This window comes from Oncorhynchus nerka, linkage group LG22 (genome assembly GCF_034236695.1).
Source record: "Oncorhynchus nerka isolate Pitt River linkage group LG22, Oner_Uvic_2.0, whole genome shotgun sequence".
NCBI classification, from domain to species: domain Eukaryota; kingdom Metazoa; phylum Chordata; class Actinopteri; order Salmoniformes; family Salmonidae; genus Oncorhynchus; species Oncorhynchus nerka.
In genome coordinates this window covers 43,483,998-43,511,848 of record NC_088417.1, presented here as the reverse complement: position 1 = coordinate 43,511,848, position 27,851 = coordinate 43,483,998, and the positions used below count along the sequence as shown (strand labels likewise).

At 42.0% G+C, this 27,851-nt stretch overlaps 1 protein-coding gene across 5 annotated transcripts in view; it reads left to right on the top strand.

The window, feature by feature from the left end:
• Window positions 1-27,851, top strand: part of LOC115105210 (actin binding LIM protein family, member 3) — a 128,027-nt gene that overhangs the window by 78,527 nt on the left and 21,649 nt on the right. For 3 of the 5 annotated variants that reach the window (XM_065007180.1, XM_065007181.1, XM_065007179.1), the window contains exons 8-13: window positions 2,499-2,557; window positions 2,874-2,945; window positions 21,212-21,241; window positions 23,318-23,453; window positions 24,329-24,427; window positions 25,536-25,586. In XM_065007180.1, the coding sequence (XP_064863252.1) occupies window positions 2,499-2,557; window positions 2,874-2,945; window positions 21,212-21,241; window positions 23,318-23,453; window positions 24,329-24,427; window positions 25,536-25,586 (447 nt within the window). Of the gene's footprint in view, window positions 1-2,498; window positions 2,558-2,873; window positions 2,946-20,488; window positions 20,645-21,211; window positions 21,242-23,317; window positions 23,454-24,328; window positions 24,428-25,535; window positions 25,587-27,851 lie in introns of all 5 variants that reach the window. The other 2 variants (XM_029626957.2, XM_065007182.1) reach the window with 2 other exon arrangements.

Sequence of the window (27,851 nt, the reverse complement as noted above, 5' to 3'; positions counted from 1 at the left end):
GACTGTTAAAGTGGTCTGCCTGGCTTCTCATCGCCTGTTAGCTCCATCATTATATGCAGTCTTCGTCCCAGAGGCCACCCTATTCTCTATATAGGGTACTACTGGTCAAAGGTAGTGCACAGACAATCAGACAATGCTAACCCATGCCACTCCACATTATTAACATGCTACTCTGAATCACGGCGAGACCGCTAACACACAACATTAGCATATTGTAACACAAGAGCATGCAGCCCCCAAGGTTATGTTTCCCCTGGATGGTTAATTTAAGAGGGGGGCATCAAGGAGGACTGAGTGATCGGGGCTCAGGGAGCTACTCAATTACCAGCCACATAACAAAGGCCAGTGAATCAATCCAACACACTCTGACTGCATGGCTGGACTGAGAAGTGGCAAATTGTTAAAGGTAGAGATTGATCCTACAGAGCATGCCATGTGGCCGGCCTCCCCTATTGCTTCTGCCCCTGATATTCACTACATATGTCAACACCGCAGCAAGCGGCCCAGCTGTGCAACACTGAAAGTTCCTCAACAACATTAAAGGAAAATTCCACCCAAAAAATTCCACCCAAAAACTATATTTTGGTATTTGTTTCATTAGTCCATTGTATATAGTCCCAAAATGATTTGAATGTCAGCAAAAAGTTTTTCAAGATACAGTATATAACTTTCAAAATACAGAAATACAGCCGGTATGATACATTTTGCATCATATGATGCACAATATGTTTTCCTTTAACCTGCTGGAGGTAGAAAGAAGCCTTTCAGGTGTTAGAAAAAATTATCCAACAAAATTCTCCAATTTACAGATGGGGGGGCATAGCTATCATACTGGGCATAAAATACAACGGCTACAGCTGCCCCAATCTGCAAACATATCGGGAAAACCTGAACGTAGAGTTTGCAAAGACCCTCCTCAATCCGGCCCCCTACCACCAAGTGCTGTCGTGCTGTCCCCGAACACAGCTCCATCTCTCGTCGTGTTACCCGGTCCTCAACAATGTTGAAACCCATCAGGTGCAGAACCAAGCGCAACCAAAGCAGCACAATGCCATACGTGACTATGCTGCTCAACCACTAAGCTATGGACTACCACTCCTGTCTTACCCTCAGCACTGACGGTTTTCCTAAATATATCTATTTTAAGTTGTAGTTTTTATTGTGTCGATGATTTTCTTGTGCACAGTGTATTTATGTAAATTGTGTCAAATAATTCAGCATCGGCTGCCATTGATACTTTGTCATTTCGAATTTGTGAAGAACAAAAAAAAACATTCTATGGAGCCTTTGTTCTGATTTGTCTCTGCCTTAAGGCTGCTACCTCTCAGGTTTAGCTATTTAGATAGTGTAGCTACAGTATTTCTACCTATTTTCAGAGTGGGTTGAAAAGCATTCTTTATTTTTAAATTTTTTAAAGTTTAATGCGTTTTTGTAAAAGGTTAATGCATTTAAGTTGATGCGAATTAGATATATTTCCTGTAACCCTTCATTCACAATTAGGGTTACCGAGGTTGTGTTAGGAAACCTGGGGAGGAGACTTCCTCTCACAACATTCATGCAGGAAGTTTTGAAGGGGTCTAACTATCGATTGAGGGAGATAGGCCTAGGTGCTGTTGAGCGTCAAATGCATGGTGGGTGGACTATTGATTCCCACAGATCGTGCTGTAGGCCTATCTATGGCTGTGCTCAATTTATAGGACTGATATTAACTGTAGATTGTAAGCATGGCATCCTAATTGAATTGACTGGAGGCCAAATGCTGCATTCTGTACCGGCTTCCCGCAATGCTTCTGATGTGGAACGTGATATCCAGGCAGGCAGCCACTCAGTCCCGCGTACAGTAACAGTGGTGTATCGCCCTAGAGCCTGGGGAAACCGGATGTATGAGAGGAAGTACCTGGTACTCTCTCATTATCATTATTTGTTTATTATGCACTGAGGAGGAGCATGACATTAGTTGTTTAGTGTTTCCATCCCTCCCAGGAAGAACTAGAATGAGATAACATTTGTGTGTGTGTGTGTGTGTGTGTGTGTGTGTGTGTGTGTGTGTGTGTGTGTGTGTGTGTGTGTGTGTGTGTGTGTGTGTGTGTGTGTGTGTGTGTGAGAAAAAGCGCACGCGAGAGAGAGAGAGTGGGAGCGGAAGCGGAGAGAGAGGGAAAAGAGAGAGGGAGAGTTACGACTTCAGCCTCCAAGCCTCTCTCAGATATGTACTCTAGGTCACCTTTGATGTATGGCTGTTGTTGAGAAGTGCTGATCTACTGACACATGCGTTTGATCGGTGTGTGTTAAAAAGTTTGCGAACACGAGACACTGTAAAAACATTTCTGAGCTGTGAGCCGCAGAAGAACTGTGGCTTTCTTCTCCAGTCATCAATAATGAAAAGCACCCCGGTGGTTTTACTGTATTGTAATTGCAATAGCCGTTGTGTGGTGGAATGAATGTGAAGTTGTTGTTTTTTTTTTGCCGTATGTTTGATTGCGGATGTGTCCCCGCTACAGGTTCCGAGGTGTGGCATCCCATGTGTAAACAAGCAGCACGGCTGGAGAAAAAACTCAGGGTGAGTAGGACCCTGTGTCTCTGTCTTCCTTCCTGTTAGTAACACTTTGACCTCAACTATAAAACACCACTATTACACTACTATATCCGCCTAGAAACTCCTGCAGTTTAGTCCGAACTGAATCCCTCGCGTTCCTATTCTTGGACTAAGATGACGTGTCAGGCTGGGGGTATAATCACGCAGCCTCGCGGTAGGGAGAGGATCTGAGGTAAATGCAGGGGTGTTGTTGTTTGTCTCCCTCAGAGGTAGTCTGGCCTCTGCAGGCTTACTCTGACACACATGGTGCGCGTGTGTGCGTGTGTGCTTGTTCCCACAGTTAAGACGTACCTCTGAGGCCTCCATTTCCCCCCCTGGCTCCAGCATCGGTTCCCCGAGCCGCGTCATCTGTGTGAGTAGTCTGTCGCCAAGGCATCGCCATGGTTACTTGTTTACATGTACACCTTCTGTTGGCTGCCAGCCTGTCTTGGAGGCGTAGCCCCCTTTGCAGGACCTGTCACTCAGAGCCATCAGTCATTCACATGGGTCGACAGTCCACCATGTGCGGTTGTGTGTTTATGTCATTTATGTGGTTTGCTTCAGGTGTTTGTATGTCTGTTTGAGACAACAGTGTTTGTTATATCCAATGTATTATTGATGTATGTTTAAAGTAGGTTCACATACTTTCTCCATTGTTGATTGTTGCACTGTGAAGCTGACATTCGGTATACTCTTTATTCCACTGTAGACGAAAGCAACCATGGTAAAGATCTTGTTTAGAGACATCTGCGGTCGTTGAGTTGAGTGTGTGTTGAGCCTAAAGAGGTCCTTTAAATTATCAATAAAACGTCACAATACGGTGCCAAGCGTTCGATTTGGCTGCTGGGGAGCAAGGAGAACCCCGGCTCCGCACAAAACCATTGACAACCACGTGCCGTTTTCAAGGGGATTGTTAAATAAATGTTAGAACTATTTGGTTTTAATATCATCACCTCTTGAAGAGAATAGTCAGGACTACACATTTCCACATGATTCCACATTTAGCTCTATCACCATAGTTATACAGCAAGTAACTGTATGCTTTTCAGTTGATCCATTTGACATGTAGCTAGCTAGCTAGCTAGCTAAGCAAACAACGTGCCATTTAGCTTGCTTCATCAGAGATTAAGCTTTTGGAAAGAGCTTGAATTCGGTAAGTCCTTGTCCTGGTAAAGTTGTCAGTCGGACTACTGTCATCACCACTATAGAAGGCTGCCACGCCCTGACCTTAGTATTCTTGGTTTTCTTTATTATTTTGGTTAGGTCAGGGTGTGACATGGGTGATGTATGTGTTTTTGTACTGTCTAGGGGTTTTGCATGTTTATGGGGGTGTATACTATCTAGGTGTTTATGTATGTCTATGGTTGCCTAGATTGGTTCTCAATTGGAGGCAGCTGTTTATCGTTGTCTCTAATTGGGAACCATATTTAGGCAGCCATCTTCTTTGGCTATTTCGTGGGTTATTGTCTATGTGTTAGTTGCCTGTGTCAGCACTATAGTTAGCGTCTCGTTTGTTTATGTGTTTCTTCCTCGTCATTAAAGTAACATGTATTCATATCACGCTGCGCCTTGGTCTCTTCCATTCAACGAACGTGACAATGGCAAGCAAATGAAACTATATTTGGATATAGCCATCTCATATATCCACTAAAAGTTAGCTTGTTAACTAGTCAAATTGATCCTTTCATAGCCAGCTAGACAATTTGACGTGGTCCATCAATCAATGCAACCTATCATGTCTGTAAGCAAAAATTGGGATTAAACACTCTTTATAACAATGTAAAAAACGGTGATGTTTGCGAACTTCGCTAGTTAGGCCTAATTGGATACAAAATTATATTAGGGGGCCTCCCGAGTGGCACAGTGATCTTAAGGCACTGCATCGCAGTGTTTGCGGCGTCACTATAGCCAGGCTGTGTCACAACCGTCCGTGACCGTGCTGCACACAATTGGCCCGTTGTCAGTTTGGGGAGGGTTTGGCCAGGGGGGGCTTTAATTAGCTCATAAAATAAACTCAGCAAAAAAAGAAACATCCCTTTTTCAGGACCCTGTCTTTCAAAGATAATTTGTAAAAATCTTAACAGATCTTCATTGTAACGGGATTAAACCCTGTTTCCCATGCTTGTTCAATGAACCATAAACAATGAATGAACATGCACCTGTGGAACGGTCGTTAAGACACTAACTAAGCTTACAGATGGTAGGCAATTTAAGGTCACAGTTATGAAAGCTTAGGACACTAAAGAAGCCTTTCTACTGACTCTGAAAAACACCAAAAGAAAGATGCCCAGGGTCCCTGCTCATCTGCATAAATGTGCCTTAGGCATGCTGCAAGGAGGCATGAGGACTACAGATGTGGCCAGGGCAATAAAATGCAATGCCCGTACTGTGAGAAGCCTAAGACGGCGCTACAGAGAGATGGGACAGACAGCTGATCGTCCTCGCATAGGCAGACCAAGTGTAACAACACCTGCACAGGATCGGTACATCCAAGCATCACATCTGCGGGACAGGTACAGGATGGCAACAACAACTGCCCGAGTTACACCAGGAACGCACAATCCCTCCATCAGTGCTCAGACTGTCCGCAATAGGCTGAGAGAGGCTGGACTGAAGGCTTGTAGGCCTGTTGTAAGGCAGGTCCTCACCAGACATCACCGGCAACAACGTTGCCTATGGGCACAAACCCACCGTTGATGGACCAGACAGGACAGGCAAAAAGTGCTCTTCGCTGACGAGTCGCGGTTTTGTCTCACCAGGGGTGATGGTCGGATTCGCATTTATCGTCAAAGGAATGAGCATCACAACGAGGCCTGTACTCTGGAGCGGGATCGATTTAGAGGTGGAGGGTCTGTCATGGTCTGGGGCGGTGTGTCATAGCATCATCGGACTGAGCTTGTTGTCATTGCAGGCAATCTCAACGCTGTGCGTTACAGGGAAGATATCCTCCTTCCTCATGTGGTACCCTTCCTGTATGCTCATCCTGACATGACCCTCCAGCCTGACAATGCCACCAGCCATACCGCTTGTTCTGTGCGTGATTTCCTGCAAGACAGAAATGTCGGTGTTCTGCCATGGCCAGCGAAGAGGCCGGATCTTAATCCCATTGAGCACGTCTGGGACCTGTTGGATCGGAGGGTGAGGGCTAGGGCCATTCCCCCCAGAAATGTCTTGGAACTTGCAGGTGCCTTGGTGGAAGAGTGGGGTAACATCTCGCAGCAAGAACTGTCAAATGCAGAACTTAATGCAGCTAGTGGCCACACTAGATACTGACTGTTACTTTTGATTTTGACCCCTACTTTTGTTCAGGGACACATTATTTCATTTCGGTTAGTCACATGTCTGTGGAACTTGTTCAGTTTATGTCTTCAGTTGTTGAATCTTGCTATGTTCATACAAATATTTACACATGTTAAGTTTTCTGAAAATAAACACAGTTGACAGTGAGGACATTTCTTTTTTTGCTGAGTTTATATACAGTACAAGTCAAATGTTTCGACACACCTACTCATATAAGGGTTTTTCTTTATTTTTACTCTTTTCTACATTGTGGAATAATAGTGAAGACACCAAATCTTTGAAATAACACAAATGGAATCATGTAGTAACCAAAAACTGTTCAACAAATCAAAATATATTTTACATTCTTCAAAGTAGCCACTCTTTGCCTTGATGGCAGCTTTGCACACTCTTGGCAATCTGTCAACGAGCTTCACCTGGAATGCTTTTCCTTCACTCTGCGGTCCGACTCGTCCCAAACCATCTCAATTTGTTTGAGGTGTGGAGGATTGTGGAGGCCAGGTCATCTGATGCAGCACTCCATCACTCTCCTTCTTGGTAGAATAGCCCTTACACAGCCAGGAGGTGTGATGGGTCATTGTCCTGTTGAAAAACTAATGATAGTTCCACTAAGCCCAAACCAGCTGGGATGGCGTATAGCTGCAGAAAGCTGTGGTAGCCATGTTTGTTAAGTGTGCCTTGAATTCTAAATAAATCATTTCTAGTGTCACCAGCAAAGCATCCCCACACCATCACACCTCCTCCTCCATACTTCAAGGTGGGAACCACACATGCACACTCTTTGTTTATTTGAGCTCTTTGCCATAATATATACTTGGTATTTTACCAAATAAGGCTATCTAATGTTTGGAGTACCACCCCTACCTTGTCACAGCACAACTGATTGGCTCAAACGCATTAAAAAGAAAATAAATTCCACAAATGAACTTTTAACAAGGCACACCTGTTAATTTAAATGCATTCCAGGTTACCTTATGAAACTGGTTGAGAGAATGTCAAGAGTGTGTGCAAAGCTGTCATCAGGGCAAAATAAAGAAAAACCCTTGAATGAGTAGGTGTGTCCCAACGTTTGACTGGTACTGTGTATATATCTATATTAGGTCTACTTACCACTATATGTTTGCCAACTGTACAATGTTTCAACCGTTAGCTTGCAAAGTAAACAAGAGTACGTCAGCAAATGTGCGCCGACAGGCTGCTTGACAGGTAGTGCCCGCATACAGTAGGATGGGAAATTAACCTAAACCACTCAACTATCCAATTAATGGTGGTAAATTGAGCGATATCGTGAGGCTACACTCATGTATCTGAAATGACATGATCAATTAATCTTTACTGATCATGAAAAACATGCAGTTACTTGATGTATAATTGATGATTGACCTAAATGTGCACAATTGTGACCGACCATCCCGATTCATCTTATGGTGCAAGTTTTTTACATATTTTTTTTTACATTGGATAAAAGTAGAGACTCAGAGCTACAAAGTGGTATATCATACACTGCAGTTGAGGAACAATAGGAAAGTAATTATGCTTTAAAAGTTGATAAACTTGTAACCCCACTTTGAGAAAATGGCCCTTGAATGTTTTGGTACAGCTACTTGAGTGCTCTTTTTTTGACTACAGCGATTCAGTGTCCATCCATCTCTTTAAGGATTCACGTGAGGCCACGTGTTAAACAGAGTGATTAAGGGAGTGTAAACAACCAAATATTTAAACTAAAAGTGGTGAAAGTAGTAGCCTACAATAAGGCAAAACTCCAGGTAAAAATACACTTTATCTGATCCTTGAGCTACAGTATATCCTAATCTGACTTTGGTGCAGGTCATGCTGTTCTTCACATTACCGTCTCTGGTAAACACACACTATATCAAATCAAATTGTATTTGTCACATACACATGGTTAGCAGATGTTAATGTCAGTGTAGTGAAATGCTTGTGCTTCTAGTTCCGACCATGCAGTAATATCTAACAAGTAATCTAACCTAACAATTTCACAACAACTACCTTATACACACAAGTTTAAAGGAATGAATAAGACTATGTACATAAAAAATATATGAATGAGTGATTGCTGAACGGCATAGATGCAGTATATGGTATAGAGTACAGTATATACATTTGAGATGAATAATGTAGGGTATGTAAACATTATATAAATTGGCATTGTTTAAAGTGGCTAGTGATACATTTATTACATAAATGTTTCATTATTAAAGTGGCTAGAGATGAGTCAGTATGTTGGCAGCAGCTACTCAATGTTAGTTAGTGGTGGCTGTTTAACAGTCTGCTGGCCTTGAGATAGAAGCTGTTTTTCAGTCTCTCAGTCCAAGCTTTGATGCACCTCTACTGACCTCGCCTTCTGTATGGTAACAGGGTGAACAGGCAGTGGCTCGGATGGTTGTTGTCCTTGATGATCTTTATGGCCTTCCTGTGACATCTGTGGTGTAGGTGTCCTGGAGGGCAGGTAGGTAGCACATTCATGATGACGGAAGTGAGTGCTACAGGGTGATATTTATTTAGCTCAGTTACCTTAGCTTTCTTGGGAACAGGAACAATGCTGGCCCTCTTGAAGCATGTGGGAACAGCAGACTGGGATAAGGATTGATTGAATATGTCCGTAAACACACCAGCCAGCTGGTCTGCGCATGCTCTTAGGATGTGGCTGGGGATGCCGTCTGGGCCGGCAGCCTTGCAAGGGTTAACACAGGTTTGGTAGCGGGCTGTGTCAGTGGCACTGTTTGTCTAGGAGCAAGACATCATGGTCCCCGACGGGGTTGGTTTTCCTTTTGTAGTCCGTGATTGACTGTAGACCCTGCCACATACCTCTCGTGTCTGAGCCGTTGAATTGTAAATCTACTTTGTCTCTATACTGACGCTTAGCTTCTTTGATTGCCTTGCGGAGGGAATAGCTGTTTATATTCGGTCATGTTTCCAGTCACCTTACCCTGATCTAAAGCAGTGCTTCGTGCTTTCAGTTTTGTGCGAATGCTGCCATCAATCCACGGTTTCTGGTTGGGGAATGATTTAATAGACGCTGTGGGTACAACATCACCGATGCACTTGCTAATAAACTCGCTCACCGAATCAGCGTATATATATATATATATATATATATATATATATATATATATATATGAAATAAAATAAAGTTTATTTTGACACATGCACAGGATACAGAAGGTGTAAACAGTACAGCTAAATGGTTAATTGATATATTTGCATGGTAGCAATATCAAAGATAGTGTCCAGATAAAAATATTTTATAAATATTTTAAAATTTTTAGATGATGCTTACCCAGACACACTTGTCTAACTTGATGGGTCATGTGAAAGAAATGCTATAACCACCCCCAGACACACCTGGCTAACTGGATGGATCATGTAAACATCTGGTGAAGTGGAGTTTTTTGTTTAGACATGTAGCTATCTAGCTAGTTAGCTAGCTGAACAATGAACCATAATCCCAACCCATGCTACTAGCAATACAAACAGATTTCCATAGCTAGCCACCATGCATGAAATGCTGTAGTATGAATCTGCAGGTAGCTAAAGCTAACCAACTAGTTTCAATGTTAACTAGCTTGCTAACATTAGGCTATAACTAGCAATGCAAATGGATTTCTGAGATGCAAATAATATTACTACACAGATCATTCACGTAATGTTAGCTAGCAAGCCAGCTTGTAATTTAACCATTTTATTTGTATTTATAGATGGCATGCAAGTTTGTTATTAAGGCACAAGAAAGTGCATATGTTCCAGAAGGCATTTCTGCCAAAAAATGCATTTTAATAAATAAATAAAATGACCTTCAAATGACTCTCCTGTAAAGCGGTGCAACATATGCCTAGCTTCCTGAAACCGATAACAATTGTTTTGCATAGAATAATCAGAAATTTGTAGTTCTGACTATGCTCTTCAGAAGGTGATGGATATTGCCCTCATGCACTTACCACAAATTCTAAATATTTGCTAAGTTTGCCGTATTGTATATTGCTCAGTTAGTCTTTTTTTTTGTATGGTCGTTAGCAGAGTATACATGGCCCCAATTTTAGCTTCAAGATGCCAGCAATTAAAAAAAAAAAAAAGTATAAATAGATTGTGCTGATTTATTGGCGTAGTTTAAAAACCCAGTGGATAGTGCTAAAACAATGGCATCATATCTGAATTCTGCCATCTTTATGCACATTCGCCATTTGAATAAATGGCAGTAGAGGCATAGATGGTGGATTTCCTGATTTTACTTAAAAGGCATGTCCTGATTTTAAATAAAAGTAAGGCATGTGATGTATCAGAAATCTGTGCAATATAATTATTTTCTCACCAAAATGTGTCATATAATTCAAAATACAGTTTATGCAGGTTTTATACACATTTTCTGTATATATAGCCTAAGAAATATATGTAAACAGACCATAAATGTCTCAGGAGCCATTCTTGCGAACATTAGAAAAAGTTTCAAGGCCCCCACCAGAGGGCAATGCTGCCCCTATTTCAACGTAATTCCTGTCCAATAGCATAAATTGTCTTTTAGGTTCTACCTACGAAGAATGACTCAGGCTGCTAATACAAATTCCAGAATTGAGGATGGGAACGTTGTGGTGATTTCCATGTGAAGTGTTGAAATAATAACATGTTATGGGGGCACGGACATCTGTTAATGTAGCTAGCTAGCATGCTAACCGTATCTAGCTACCTCATTTCTTTTTTTTATTTAACCTTTATTTTACTAATGTTATCTGGTTTTCTTACACCTTGTTCAAAAGATTAGCCGGATTTGTCATAAGCATGTAGGGAAAACTTTGCCACTTTGTCATCTTTGGCCCTATGCTATCCTCACCAGCCGGCTGTGATTAGATCCAATTCAAATTCCGTATCAACCTATTAAAATCGTTAATGTAGTTGGACGTCATAGAACACTTTTCCATGAGAGCGTCCTTAACAGCAGTTAAACAGCACATTCTGCTGTTACTAAAACACACATTTTCAATTGGACGAATAGCTCAGTGTTGTGATCCTGGTTCCTGGTGATTTTTGATGTTTGCGGCAAGTTTGAATCCTAGCTGAGATACCTTATATATACAAAAGCATGTGGACACCCCTTCAAATTGGTACTGACAGGTGTATAAAATCGAGCACACAGCAATGCAATCTCCATAGACAAACACTGTCAGTAAAATGGCCCTACTGAAGAGCTTAGTGACTTTCATCATGGCACCGTCATAGGATGCCATCTTTTCAACAAGTAAGTTAGTCAAACTTCTGCCCTGCTAGAGCTGCCCTGGTCAACTGTAAGTGCTGTTATTGTGAGGTGAAAACGCCTAGGAGAAACAACGGCTCAGCCGCGAAGTGGTAGGCCACACAAGCCCACAGAGCGGAACCGCCAAGTGCTGAAGCGCGCAGCGCACAAAAATTGTCTGTCCTCGGTTGCAACACTCACTACCAAATTCCAAACTACCTCTGGAAGCAATGTCAGGACAAAAACTCGTCAGGAGCTTCATGAAATGGGTTTCCATGGCCGACCAGCCACACACAAGCCTAAGATCATCATGCGCAATGCCAAGCGTCGGCTGGAGTGGTGTAAAGCTCGCTGGCATTGGATTCTGGAGCAGTGGAAACGCGTTCTCTGGAGTGATGAATCACACTTTACCATCTGGCAGTCCGATGAACGAATCTGGGTTTGGCGGATGCCAGGCGAACGCTACTTTACCCAATGCATAGAGCCAACTGTAAAGTTTGGTGAAAGAGGAATAATAGTCTAGGGCTGTTTTTCATGGTTCGGGCTAGGCCCCTTAGTTCCAGTGAAGGAGAATCTTAACACTACAGCATACAATGACGTTCTAGACGATTCTGTGCTTCCAACTTTGTGGCAACAGTTTGGGGAAGGCCCTTTCCTGTTTCAGCATGACCATGACCTCGTGCACAAAGTGAGGTCCATACAGAAATGCTTTGTCAAGATCGGTGTGGAAGAACTTGACTGGCCTGCACAGAGCCCTGACCTAATCGCCCCAACATCAGTGCCTGACCTCACTAATGCTCTTGTGGCTGAACGGAAGCAAGTCCCCGCAGCAATGTTCCAACTTCTAGTGGAAAGCCTTCCCAGAAAAGTTTAGGCTGAAAGGGGGAACGAACTCCATACTATTGCGAATCATTTTGGAATGAGATGTTCAACATGCAGGTGTCCACATACTTTTGGTTATGTAGTGTATATATTTTCTATTTTGAAAAGTACAATTACATTTATTGTGTTAACGTGTTGTGAAGAGAAGATAAGTGCAGCTTACGAATACATTTATGAGAAGGTTCTTCTTGGAGTCCCTCTTGCAGACTGACACATAGGGGGGCGGCAGGGTAGCCTAGTAGTTTGAGCGTTGGACTAGGATTGTTGCAAGTTCAAACCCCTGAGCTGACAAGGTACAAATCTGTCGTTCTGCCCCTGAACAGGCAGTTAACCCACTGTTCCTAGGCCATCATTGAAAATAAGAATTTGTTCTTAACTGACTTGCCTAGTTAAATAAAGGTAAATTAAAAAATTAAAAAAATAGGCTACTGGCACGGCTACATAAATAATCGTCACTACTATAGGGTATATTACTTAGACTTGTAGGCCTACACTAACATGTACCACATGTTATATGCATTATTATAATAATCCACTTCGTCACGTATGTGTGGACCAGTGGTGAACAGTGTTTTCCTGAACAATAATGCTTGATAGAAGGGGGCTCAAACCCACGGTTAATGGGCACTTCATTTTCAAGTCAACCAATTTAGCAGTGTGAAGCACCAGGAAAGCAATGACGGTTACTGTACATGGCAGCTTTTTGACAAGTCCATAAGGTTCTTAAAATTTGTATCTATTTATCTCTTTCAAATCTTTGTGGGGACAATGTACAATGAACTTCAATGTTGTATAGATCTCCTTTATCTTTTCTTAACTTTAACATTTCAACATCATCAAATAACCTCTGCTTAGTCTAATACAGTGATAGCTAAAAGATACCAAAAACAATTTAGTCCAATCAAAATAAGCTAAACATGATGGGACTGTCCATAGTACAGATTTGTGTGTGTGTGTGTGTGTGTGTGTGTGTGTGTGTGTGTGTGTGTGTGTGTGTGTGTGTGTGTGTGTGTGTGTGTGTGTGTGTGTGTGTGTGTGTGTGTGTGTGTGTGTGCGTGCGTGCGTGCGTGTTTGTGTGTGTGTGCATTCAAGTAGAAAAAAACCTGTGGACTCACCCTACTTGTAGAGAAATGCCAATGCCATCCTCCTCTCTTTCATGTTGCCGAAACAGTACATACTTTTAGTTTTTGTTGTCCTAGGAAATGTGGCTAAAATGCTTGCTCCCTAGCCTAACTTCCATTCATGGGCAACGATGAGTCAGCTAGTTAACATCAGCCTACTAGATCATGTAAAGGGCACAATTTATTAATTTATGGTTGGATCAGAATCACCATTATGATCATTGGCCAGTAGGGTTGGGCGGTATCCAGGTTTGCATACCTTCATACCATGCCTGTGCGATCCCGGGATATACGGTATTACTGGTAGTGCACACAAGGGGTGCTATATATATTTTTTACTTTAAAAAAGCCCCAAAAACATCACTTACCAGAATGCTAACAAAATGCTAACAAGTACTAAGGAGTTCTCATATCGGATGCCAGGTAAACGCTCATGTAGCAAACATTTACTACTAAGACAGACAACCCAGCTCATGAAGTTATGCTAGTGTCTCAAAACAAAGTCTGCAGCACTCACAAAACAAATGTTTGACAGCAGCGATCTTAATCCAAGAGGGGATTCTCTCTGCTGCTGTTACCAAGAAGATTGATTTTGCAAGTTAACGCTAGCCTCTTAGTCAACATTAGCAAGTAGCAAAACCCAGCTGGAGAAAATGTATTTGTCACATCTTAGATAGTTAACTTGATAGTTATAAGATATGTACAGTTGAAGTCTGAGGTTTACATACACCTTAGCCTTCCACAAGCTTCCCACAATAAGTTGGGTGAATTTTGGTCCATTCCTCCTGACAGAGCTGGTGTAACTGAGTCAGGTTTGTAGGCCCCCTTGCTCGCACACACTTTTTCTATAGGATTGAGGTCAGGGCTTTGTGATGGCCATTGCAATACCTTGACTTTGTTGTCCTTAAGCCATTTTGCCACTTTGGAAGTCTGCTTGGGGCCAAGCTTTAACTTCCTGACTGATGTCTTGAGATGTTGCTTCAATATATCCAGATACATTTCCTCCCTCATGATGCCATCTATTTTGTGAAGTGCACCAGTCCCTCCTGCAGCAAAGCACCAAACACAACATGATGCTGCCACCCCCGTGCTTCACGTTTGGAATGGTGTTCTTCGGCTAACAAGCCCCCCCTTTTTCCTCCAAAAATAACGATGGTCAATATGGCCAAACAGTTCTATTTTTGTTTAATCAGACCAGAGGACATTTCTCCAAAAAGTACAATATTTGTCCCCATGTGCAGTTGCAAACCGTAGTCTGGCTTTTTTATGGCGGTTTTGGAGCAGTGGCTTCTTCCTTGCTGAGCGGCCTTTCAGATTATGTCGATATAGGACTCATTTTACTGTGGATAGAGATACTTTTGTACCTGTTTCCTCCAGCATCTTCACAAGGTCCTTTGCTGTTGTTCTGGGATTGATTTGTACTTTTCGCACCAAGGTATGTTCATCTCTAGGAGACAGAACGTGTCTCCTTCTTGAGCGGTATGACGGCTGCGTGGTCCCATGGTGTTTATACCTGCGTATTATTGTTTGTACAGATGAACGTGGTACCTTCAGGCATTTGGAAATTGCTCCCAAGGATGAACCAGACTTGTGGAGGTCTCCAATTTTTTCTGAGGTCTTGGCTGATTTCTTTTGATTTTCCCATGATGTCAAGCAAAGAGGCACTGAGTTTGAAGGTAGGCCTTGAAATAAATTGTCACGTCCTGACCATAGTTCCTTTTTTGTGTCTCTATTTTAGTTTGGTGAGTTGGGGTGGGCATTCTATGTTTTGTGTTCTATATTTTCATTGTCCATTTGGAACTGTTTGGAACTGTTTGGCCATATTGACCATCATTATTTTTGCAGGAAAAAGGGGGGCCTTGTTTGCCGAAGAACACCATTCCAAACGTGAAGCACGGGGGCGGCAGCATCATGTTGTGTTTTTGTTGCACCTTGCAGATCTGTTCGTTTGTCGGTTTGTTGTTTTTGTTTGAGTATTCATCTTTATTAAAATCATTATGAATATGTACCACGCTGCACTTTGGTCCTCTTCTCCTTCTCCCAACGACAATCGTTACATAAATCCACAGGTACACCTCCAATTGACTCAAATTATGTCAATTAGCCTATGAAAAGCTTCTAAAGCCATGACATAATTTTCTGGAATTTTCCAAGCTGTTTAAAGGCACAGTCAACTTAGTGTATGTAACTGGAATTGTGATACAGTAGTGAAATAATCTGTATGTAAACAATTGTTGGAAAACTTACTTGTGTCATGCACAAAGTAGATGTCCTAAACGACTTGCTAAAACTATAGTTTGTTAACCTGTAGTGACACCCCATCCCGTGAACGGGACCGTTGTCATCATCTGACACTAATTAGCATAACGCAACGAACATAAATCTTCCTAGAAAATATTCCTATTCATGAAAATCAAAAGTGAAATATATTGGAACACAGTTGAGCCTTTTGTTAATCACCCTGTCATCTCAGATTTTCAAAATATGCTTTACAGCCAACGCTAGACAAGCATTTGTGTAAGTTTATCATAGCCTAGCATGCCTTGCTAGCAGCAGGCAACCTTGTCACGGAAATCAGAAAAGCAATCAAATTAAATCGTTTACCTTGGATGAACTTCGGATGTTTTCACTCACGAGACTCCCAGGTAGACAGCCAAAGTTAATTTATTATTTTTGTAGGCGAAATAGCTCCGTTTGTTCTTCACGTTTGCCTGAGAAATCGCCCGGAAATTGCGGTCACCACAACGCCGAAAAATATTCCATATTAGCTCCATAATATCGACATAAACATGGCAAACGTTGTTTAGAATCCATCCTCAAGGTGTTTTTCTAATATCTATTCGATAATATATCCGTCGGGGCAATTCGTTTTTCACTAGGACCGATTGTATTTTACGTGAGAATCTCTCTCGGAGCCACCATGTGACCACTTACGCAATGTGGCCGCCTACGGCTGTTCTTCAACAGAAATGCGTAAAACTATGTCACAATGTTGTAGACACCTTGGGGAATATGTAGAAAGCGTAAGCTCGTTGATGGTACATTCACAGCTGAATAGGGCGTCATTGGAACGCAGCGCTTTCAAAACCTGGGGTACTTCCGGATTGGATTCTCAGGCTTTCGCCTGCAACATCAGTTCTGTTATACTCACAGACCCTATCTTTACAGTTTTGGAAACGTTAGAGTGTTTTCTATCCAAAGCTGTCAATTATATGCATATTCTAGCATGTTTTCCTGACAGAATATCCCGTTTAAAACGGGAACGTTTTTTTTCCAAAAATGAAAATACTGCCCCCTAACACCGAGGTTTTAACAAGAAATGTGTGGAGTGGTTGAAAAATGAGTTTTAATGACTCCAACCTAAGTGTATGTAAACTTCCGACTTCAACTGTAGCTGGCAAACATTAGTATTGAATTTCAGGAGTGACTCACCTCACGAAGCTCACATTTTGCTCTTTTTTCTTATTTGTTAACAAACACACGTGACTGTCTCAAACCGCCGTTTTGAGAAACTACTACTGATAAGCTTCAAAATGAAAAAGCTTCATAATGAAAAATGTGGTAATGGGTGAAATGATGAACGCGATCTGCTTTATCTATTACCTAGCGCACAAGTTGACAGCAGGTATTAAAAAGTACAATTATTCAATGCCCAAAAAACATTACTTACCAGAATTCTAACAAAATGCTAACAAGTTCCTCTTTTAAAAGTTGAGTCATACTGCGGCACACCCTGCGTGCTGCTGCAGCATTCTGTGGCACGTCATTTAATTCTCAGCCATTTCATTTGTTTCTGCAAGTTATTGCTAGTTTGACCACCAGAGGCTCTTTGAGAAGCATTTGATAGTATTCCGTATTGGCATTACCAGAGAAGTTAAAACCTTTTTTGTAATAACATGGTATATGGGATTGATTTTAAGAAATTTGGCTTACTTAATTTGATTAATATTATGGTGTTTATGGTGTTAAAATGTAAACAACAAAATGTAAACAACAAAAATAATATTGGAACTCTGCGGACTTCCCTTGGTTTCCTATGGGGGTAATATAGGCATGTCTGTCTTTTTCGCCAAATATCTCGCAATGTGTATGGTTTTTTTTTCAAGTCGGGTGTAACCGGTGTGAAATGGCAAGCTAGTTAGCGGGGTGCGAGTTAATAGTGTTTCAATCGGTGACATCACTGAGACCTGGAAGTAGTTGTTCCCCTTGCTCTGCAATGCTGCAACTTTGAGCAATGGGTAACAATGCTTTGAGGGTGGCTGTTGACTATGTGTGCAGAGGGTCCCTGGTTCAAACCCAGGTAGGGGCGAGGGGAGGGACAGAAGAAAAACTGTTACACGGGCACCATTTTAATCAGGAAAATCTCCTCTTTGTAATTATGTAAGTTTGGGCAGCGAGCTCATTTGTCATCGATCGCTAGACCAGAAATAGTCAGAAGTTTTTATTTTTTCCCTACTTTTTCATTCCGCAGACATAAGCACTGTTGACACCATCGAGGTGCCAATGTTTACTTTCTACACAAGGAGTTTTTTTTCCAGTTTCATCAGACGAACAGATTGTAGAGGTAAAATAAAAAGGGATACATTTTAAATGGAATTCTAAGCATCACTCCAGTCAAAACAGTCTCTGCAACCGTTCGATTTCATTAATTTGCTATGGGCTCGCGCTAGTGTTCCAGTTTAGCCAATGTTCTTAAGCCGTTTTTCAGCCTTGGGTGAATTTTGATTGTCCAGCCTATACAAAACGAATATTAGCCAGCAAAGGCTCTTGATCCAGGAGGGGATTCTCTGCTGTTACCAAGTGAATGCTTGATTTTGGAAGAAGCTAACCACTTAGCTAGATAGCTAAATAACGACTAAATTTGCCAACCAAATGCACAACATCTAGTTGTGAATTCAATACTGTTATTAGATCACCTGGCGCATGCTGCACAACAGTGAGTGACTCACGAGGCCCCGGTCTCGTCCGTAAGCTACATAATAATGTGACAGGTGAAATGAAGAACGCAATGTTCATTATCTCCTAACGTATTGCACAAGTTGACCGCAGGTATTTATACTAAATGTATAATAGAAAAACTTCAAATAAATAGTTTCAACAGTATTGCGGTATTGAAAAACCATCCCATGTTTTTTTCAAAATACCCCGGTATACGGTATACAGCCCAATTCTATTAGCCAGAAAGGAGAATTAAGTTAAGCCGAAGTCCAAAACCGCAAGCCCCTATCACCATCCAAGGCTAATTTAGGAAAGGGGCAATTTTAGCTAGCTAGCTAGCCACCAGAGGACAACAACACAACAAGATGCAATAATTCCATTTTTTCTGTCAATTATGTTTGCTTGATGTGAAATGATTGCTGTGAAGACACATCCGAACTGGCTGCCATTTACATTTTTGGGGGGGTTCGCTAGGAACATTCACAGTTGAGCTTGCTCAGGTTAGCTCAACGCTGATTCCCTATTATTTTATGGGGGCCAAATGCTCGCTGGCCTCCCTTGCATTCAATGATACAGCCGGCAACAATATCATACTCTTTTTAACCAGACAGCATCAGATAGATGGGCTACTGTTAGAGGAATTTAATTCCTATATGTTCGTTAACCAATTCAATTATAACAAAGCAAAACACTTTGTCCGTTTCTAAGAATTTGTAAGGTTCTTATTTGCATAAAATAGACAAAGATCAGTCTCAAAATTAATCAATGGCGTTTATTCCTGAGAGCTCTGGTCACAATTCCATGTACATTGGTTTATATACCTCACATTTCATCATAAATGTCCCTCCTCTCAGATACAATGGCAATATAGTTCACAAGCCTTCTCACATTGTCTGCCACCTGTTAAACAATCTACTACAAGCCCCAGGTCTCTCCCCTCTCTGGGTAGGGACAGAATGTCCTGTAAGGAACACAGTATTCCAGCCGGTCTGACGATAGTTTCTAACAAGGAACAGAAGTCCTAGTTCTAATTCTTGACTAAAACTACACACCTTATATTCAGTATTATGATTATAATAAGATTCCTACGTTCATACAGTAACAGAGTAGTATTCTGTTTAGTTATAATTCTAAGCTAAATGGATACATAATTGAGTCATTATTCATAAAGATCCCATAACAGCTACACATACCGAGACAGAGGGGCTCTGTTTCACTCGTTCTGATGCTTTCTCCTGTGTCATACATTCAGCCTCTTGTAAATTGAAGGGAAATGACGAAACACAGAGAGATGAGAGAAACATAACAATTTTTTTCCCATGAATACATGCCACTGAGCCTAGTCAAGGATGCGATTATCATGAAATATTAGCACTCTACACTTTAAACAGATGAAGTGAAGGGGAACAAAAGTCAACTTTGACTTAGGAGATTTAAATATACCTCTGGTGGCCAAGTTGACCTATTTTAAGAAATGCCATTGTTCTGTAGAGAAAACGTTTAAGATATTTGATAGGCTAATGCGAAATTTGTTTCAGGAAATAATTACGGCCACCTGGTTAGCATACGGCTGAATGTGCCAGGTTATGTAATGGGAACAGCTAACATGTAGCTATTGATCACATGCAACTATGTCAACGCTTTTAATTGGCTGATGTTTAAACTTTTTCTACTTGTTCGCAAGTATGGCCCTTCAATGTTTGTTTTCTTGGAAAGCTGTGAGTGTTACTGTATAATATTATACAATACCTGTACTTGTTGCATTTACAATTTGTCCTATCAACTTCTTTCAGCCAGTGTATGGCTGTGTAGTGACTGCATTGTTTGTATGCAATGTTGGCATATTGGCAGATAATTGGAAACATTTCTGGAATCATTCCTTTCAAACTGGCTGGCTAACTAGCTAATAAACACACTGTGAAGATAATCGTCAAATTCATTGTTTTACACAATATCTTATCACAACCATGGTTGACCAACTCCTTGACCAAAATGCCTGACCCTTTATACTGTCTTAATACCTTTCATGTCAATACTAGAATTCTAATTCTAGTATTCTAATTCTTAATTCTATGGCTGGACCAATGTCCCACCTCCAGCTCTCTCTCTCTCTCTGCTACAGGGTGTGTGTCTATGTTTGTTTCTGGGATCTCTCTGCTTTCTGTGTTTGTGTGTGTGTGTGTGTGTGTGTGTGTGTGTGTGTGTGTGTGTGTGTGTGTGTGTGTGTGTGTGTGTGTGTGTGTGTGTGTGTGTGTGCTCGAGCTTCTGTCTTACCCAGGATGCCATCAGCAGCTTGCTGCTGACCCTGATTTGGCCTCCCCTCCGGATTTCTCTGTCTGTCAACGCAAGCTTCGTCCTCTCTCTCTCTCTGTCTCACGCCTGCTTCTCTGTCTTCTCCTTGTTCTGTCTTGTTCTGTGTCCTTTCTCCAGGCCAAAGTGGAAAACAAGGTCCTAAATTACAAAGATCTGGCCGCTCTGCCTAAGATTAAAGCTATTTATGACGTGCAGCGGCCCGATCTCATTCCCTATGAGTCTTATCACAGATACTCCTCTGATGACAGGCTAGAACGCTACAGCTATGGGGAGGTACTGAGACGCTAGTGCTAATCTAGTTGCCTTTTATGTGTGTGAGTGTGGGTGTGTGTGTGATGCCCCTGCACTGTGCCTGCCGTCTCTGTGTCTCCCTGTTGCTACATCCCCCCCAGCTTCCCACTTTAGCCCCTGTATGGTTGTACCGTGGTCACGTCGCGCACCATCTTAAAACATGACTACATCCTTGTGAGTCTCCTGCTTTGGTCACAGATTTGAATTGATCTTTGAGAGACACTCAACAATAAATAATGTCAATTAAGCTTTATGTTTTCACGCCAAGGCCTCTCTTAACTATTAATTTAGATTACTTCACACCAGTAAACCAAAGCCACAGACACAATGGATTCCTCATGTTTACTGTCAGATTTCATATGTGCTTGTCTTAACGTAATAACTTTATGAACAACTACACAGAAAAAGGACTTATTATTCAGTCATATTATTCATGGTTTAGTAAGCTCACAGGTCTCATTTGAATAGCACACTGCTAAATAATTTTGGAGAGCATGATGCTATTGATTGACTGATTCCAACTCCTCTATTCATTCCTCTTCTCTACAGTCTCTGGGAACTCTCTCTCCATACTCTCAGGTAATTACATTCCATACACTACTGCACTGAATCAGTTGACAGATGGTGTCACGCCCTGACCGTAGAGATCTTTTTATTCTCTATGTTTGGCTGGTCAGGGTGTGACTCGGTGGGAAACTATGTTCTGTGTTTCTATGTTTTGGCCCGGGTAGGGTTCTCAATCAGGGACAGCTGTCTATCGTTGTCTCTGATTGGGAATCATACTTAGGCAGCCTTTTGTAATTTTGTGGGTAGTTGTCTTTGTTAGTGGCCTGTATAAGTAAGCTTCACGTTCGTTTTTGTTGTTTCTTGTTTTGTTGGCGACATTTATAATAAAGAAAAATGTACGCTCACCACGCCGCACCTTGGTCCGGTCATTTCCACGATTTTGACGAGCGTAACAGATTGCTGAATAGGAATAAGTCTGGGATGGGCATATTTGGATTGTGTACACTGTATGTGTGATATATTTGGGTCCATGTGGCCTTAGAAGGGACTCAATTAAAACTCTCATTGGACTTGATTAAATAAAGTCAGTTGTTAGATGAAAGAAAGAAAAAAGTGAATAGTGTGTCTAGAGGGTAATGTTTTGATATACAGTGCCTTCGGAAAGTATTCAGACCCCTTGCCTTTTTCCAAGCTACATACGTTTTCCAACCTACAATGTGAATGTTTAAATTATGTATTCAATATAGACAAGAAAAATACAATAATTTGTGTGTTATTAGTTTAAGCACACTATGTTTGTCTATTGTTGTGACTTGGATGAAGATCAGATCAAATTTGATGACCAATTTATGCAGAAATCCAGGTAATTCCAAAGGGTTCACATACTTTTTCTTGCCACTGTATATAAGATCCCACAGTTGAAGGTGCATGTCAGAGCAAAAACCAAGTAATGAGGTCGAAGGAATTGTCTGTAGAGCAGGATTGTGTCAAGGTACAGATCTGGGGAAGGGTACCAAAAAGTTCTGCAGCATTGAAGGTCTCCAAGAACACAGTGGCCTTCATCATTCTTAAATGGAAGAAGTTTGGAACCACCAAGACTCTTCCTAGAGCTGACCGCCCGGCCAAACTGTGCAATCGAGGGAGAAGGATTTGGTCAGGGAGGTGACCAAGAACCTGATGGTCACTCTGACAGAGCTCTAGATTTTCTCTGTGGAGATGGGAGAACCTTCCAGAATGACAACCATCTCTGCAGCACTCCACCAATCAAGTGGTCAGATGAAAGCCACTCCTCAGTAAGGCACATGACAGCCCCATTGGAGTTTGTCAAAAGGAACCTAAAGACTCTCAGACCATGAGAAACAAGATTCTCAGGTCTGATGAAACTAAGATTGAACTCTGAATGCCAAATGTCACATCTGAAGGAAACCTGGCACCATCCCTACAGGGAAGCAAGGTAGTGGGGATGTTTTCAGCAGCAGGGACTGGGAGACTATTCAGGGTTGAGGAAACGGAGCAAAGTACAGAGAGATTCTTGATGAAAACCTGATCCAGAGCGCTCAGGACCTCAGATTGGAGCGAATGTTCACCTTCCAACAGGACAGGTGAACATTCAAGACTACGCAGGAGTGGCTTCGAGACAAGTTTCTGAATGTCCTTGAGTGGCAAAGCCAGAGACCGGACTTGAGCCCAATCGAACTTCTCTGGAGAGAAGGAATGGAATGCTCTCCATTCAACCTGAAAGAGCTTGAGAGGATCTTCAGGGAAGAATGGGAGAACTCCCCAAATGCAGGTATGCCAAGCTTGTAGCATCATACCCAAGAAGACTCAAGGCTGTAATCACTGCAATAGGTGCTTCAACAAAGTGCTGAGTAAAAGGTCTGAATACTTGAATTTGATATTCAGTTTTTTATTTAGGATAAATTAGTAAAAAATTCTAAAAACGTGTTTTTGATTTGTCATTATGGGTTATTGTATGTAGATTGATGAATGGAAAAATTATTCAATCCATTTTAGAATAAGGCTGTAACGTAACAACATTTGGAAAAGGTCAAGGGGTCTGAATACTTTCCAAAGGCACTGTAGATGGTGCCAGACAGACAGACAGAGCCCTGCAGACAATGACCGGTGACCTGCTACTGTGTTTCCCAGGACATCTATGACAGCATGGAGCTGAGACAGAGGCGCTTGTCCAGCCCAGGCTTCATAGACTCTCCCACCTACAGTCACCATGGCATGTCCCCCACCATGTCCACCTCCCGCTCCCCACAACACTGCTACCGCCCAGGTGAGTTACTTAACGTCACTCGACCACGTCACACAGCACTACACATAGGCAGGAGAAACTCCTCCATGAAAATGTTCATAAAGATGAAATAGCGTAAATCATTTTGCCGTAAAATGTCAGCAAGAAAGCAATAGTGGACTGAGTTTGATCAGGTTCGGGAAGGCGTCAGAGTGTGTGGAGATGTGTTTTATCCCTATGCCTTATGTTTGCTTCCTGTATAGGTGACTGGAACAACATTAGTTTCAGATTAACCCACTCAGGGTTAGGCGCCGCTCATGCACCCACATCACAATCCCCTCCAGTACTACCACTCACATCACACCACTGCCATATCTTCTCCAGACTCCTCTTTGAGTCTGATAACACTGTAGTATATACAATACTGTGCGTATTATGTTCACGTGGTGGTGGTAGTGGTGGTGGTGGTGGTATACTACTGGGGATTGCTCTTCCCACCATTCTCTCACGCTACAACATCCATCCCTGTCTAATAGCAGGTCATGAACCCTCGTTAGATCCTGCTGAACTAAATGAACTGAAGCAGGCATTAGATAGTTTGTATCACGCTTTGCCACTGTTCAAAAGACGTATCATTCTTCTCTAGTGGCGATGCATAGTCATCAAATATGTAGAATACCATCATGGCAGACTTGGCAGTTGCTTTATGTTTTTGTTTCCTCTGCACACAGTCAGGCATAGTAGACATTTAGTCCTAATAACTAAACTGTCTACTGTCTCTGACTGGCTGTGTCTCTGTGAGTGTGGGCTGAGCTTTGGCTGTGGGATGGAATGGGTCTGGTTAAGGGGTGGTGCCAATCCTTGGCTCATGCTCTCGTTTCTGTCACTGTCATTGGTCTTGGGCTGACTGTCTGCAGGCACTGAGAGTGGCAGGAGCTCTCCCTATTACAGTCAGCTTGATGCCAGACCCACCACGCACACCGCCTACCAAGCCCCCAAGCATTTCCATGTGCCAGGTAGGCCTCTGCTGTTCCTGTCCTTCACACCCATCCTCCATCCTCTTCCTCCAGACTTTCCTCTACTGAAGTCAGCCCTACAAGGTTTTTCAAAGGTCACAATATGGGGGGACATGTTACGGCCTACTTACTTCATTACCCCAGCCTCCACCTGACTGTGTGTATTACCATGTCTCTCTGCATTGCTCATTTACAATGACATCCGCGCCCCATCAATCATGGGCCGTTATTCAGCCTTAATCACACCATCACAGGTTGTATGGCTTTATTACCCTGTGTTGTCTGCCAGTAGCTGAGCAGTAGCTCTTCTTCTTCTATTCTCTGTACCGAGCGTCTGTTGAAATCAGATGCTGTGGCCGTCCCCGTCCATCTGTTGATACTGTGTATCATTTGCCTGTGTACATGCACATGCAGTAGCCATTATGCACTCATCTGTTTTTATTGATGGTGTCACTTTTACCTCAGCCGCCTTACTCATGCTGCGCCGTGTGTTGACACGTTTCCAGCTGAGCTAAGGGTTTCTGTGTGGAGGGAAAGACAGTGAATACATCAAACAACCTTGGTTTATGAGTCAGCAGACAGAGAGACAGGCAGACAGAGAGACAGGCAGAGAGAGAGACAGGCAGACAGAGAGACAGAGAAACAGGCAGACAGAGAGACAGAGTGAGAGGTTTGTTAAGGATCCAACATGTGAAAGAGATATAACAGGCTCTGTAGGTGAAGAGTGGCCTACTCTGGGGGTTGTCTGTTCTCTACTCTGTCCAGACAAGGATGGCAAATTATTGGCAAAAAGTGTTATTTATTCCATATGTTTGATGCATTTTTCAAAAAAAGTCTACAGTACAACTTCTAACAACTTTAACACCTACAACACTTTCTTCTTCTACCATGAACCATGGCAGGTAGCCTAGAGGTTAGTGTTGGGCCAATAACCGAAAGGTTGCTGGTTTGAATACCCGAGCTGACAAGGTGAAAAATCTGTTGATTTACCCTTGAGCAAGGCACTTAACCCTAAAAAAACACATTTTACTGCACCTACCCCCTCTTCTCTTTTTTCCCTTTTCTCTTTTCACTGTTTCATTTCCTCTCTCTCATTTTGTGTCCTCAGCCACAGGCGAGCCCAACATCTACAGGAAACCTCCCATCTATAAGAGACATGGTATATGTGTGGGGCTGCCTGTCACGAGGCACGGCTCCTCTCTGTTTAGAGACATTTGTCTGTGATGTGTTTCAGCTGTGATTGATGTGTGTGTGTTGTGTGTGTCCCAACAAAACCCCACATCTGAATGTGTCAGCCTCTTACAACGATAATCAAGCTAAAACATTAACCACCATCAATGGTAGCTACCTGATTGGAAGCAAAAAAAAGAGTGAGAGGATGGAATGCTATTGGCCATATTTATCTTCCATAATAACCGATTGATTTGATAACCACAGATCTAATCTGATATGATACCTATTAACCCTCCTGCTGTGTTCATTTCATGTTAATTCATTCTGTGTTCCCGGTCCAAAAGGACCGCCCCATTATAGCTGATTATAAATCTATAATAATACATATATTATCACCTAATGTTGTGTTAGATCTTTTTATCAACTTACGTTCTTGTGGACATTACACGTTTTGAACTTCTATTTGCTATTTATGGCCTGTGGGCCTCATTGACCTGAGCTCATACAACTAGTTTTTGAGTAGAAAAAAGCATAATATATGGATTATTTTGACTATAACAAATACTCAGATGAAACGTGTTGTGCTATTTATCACAGACTACTTTTTGTCCAAGTTTAACAAGGACTCTCTTCTCCTCACCAGTGTCATGATCAAAGATATGATCAAGATCCTCACATACAGTGTATCGTTTGGTCATTGTGCTGCCACAGAATGAATTGTGAGCAAAGCCTCAAAAAAGCTTTATATACCAGAGCTATGGTGTGTGTGTGTATGTGTGTGTGTGTGTGTATGTGTGTGTGTGTGTGTGTGTGCGTGTGCGCGTGTGCGTGTGCTCAAACATACATGCATGTGGGAGTCTGGGAGAGGAAGTGTGTCCATTTGATGAATGGGCATGTGCCTGAACAAAATGTTATACACTAATTGTAGTCTCACCCATTCATTTCTAATGACCGGGATCACCACAGGTGTAAAAAAGTTCAATAAAACACCCAAAATGTAATGAAAATCATCCAAATGTATTTTGTGTGTTCAGATGCCCTGTCTGGACAAAGTCATGGAACCTTATGACAATCAGATTGATTAAATGAGCAACATTTTCTCCAGAGAGAACACAGCAGGAGGGTTAAAACACTTCTCAGCGCTGAGGCTCCACATCCTAGTTTGAAGCTGGCTAACTGTTTCTGTCGTACTGTATATACTTTGCATGCTATTAACCAACTTGTACAGAGTGTACCTCCACCTAATTCCCACCACGGTTAACTGAGAAGGAACATGCTGATCTTGTTTCATGGATTCACTGGGTTTATTAGTGAGACTTGTCTTGCATGATCTCAATACATTATGCTAATGCTAGTACATTATGTCAAACTGCTGTTGGCAAGAAAGAAGCATCAATATTCCTTCCTTTTTGCTAATATTTTGAACGAAATTGTATTTTAATGGCCCAGTAATGGCAGCAATTTTTTTTTAACGTACTTTTTTCATTTGCGGTGTGACTGTGAATATCATTTCTGTTTCTTGTGCTACAGTATGTGATGCACGGTCATTTTACCTCTAGACTTCAGAGATACTCAGTTTCCCTATTTCATGGTTAAGTAGTTGTGCATGTCATTAGGCTGCATTGCTCACCGTAAGAGTATATACAGTATATATATATGTGTCAGTGTCTCTCTGTACTGTTCACTCTCCTGTATGGTTGTGTACATTACAGACTCATGGTGTTTCTCTGTTAAGATACAGTAGCATCAAACATACCACAGAGACGTTGAGATAATATGCTTCAGCATTAATATAGCCTACAGTAATTATTTGCGCATAAAACCATTGCTTCCGAGTTGTTGTGCTAGTAAAGATCCCCTCTCAACAGGTACTCACATTAGACAAAGACTGTGCATTGAGGCCAAAAGAAATGACCTTCCTACTACTCTGAAAAACCACATCATATTGAGCAGCACGATCTCAGTGTTCATTGAGAGGAAACATGGTTTGAACGCGTTCCCATTTCCCATTCAAATGCCAGAGAGAGGAGGAGAAACAGAGCAGAAATGATATCTTTCATTCATAATACATTCAAGGGGATGTCACATCTCTGGGTACAAGCAATAGGGATACACGTTGGCTGTCGTATGCGCACAGGCTCATAATAGCACTATGGATCACAACAGTGTGACACACACACACCTAACACAAGTATAATATGTTGAGAATGAGACACCTGCCTTAGGTTAAGGGTTACCACTTCCACAGCCC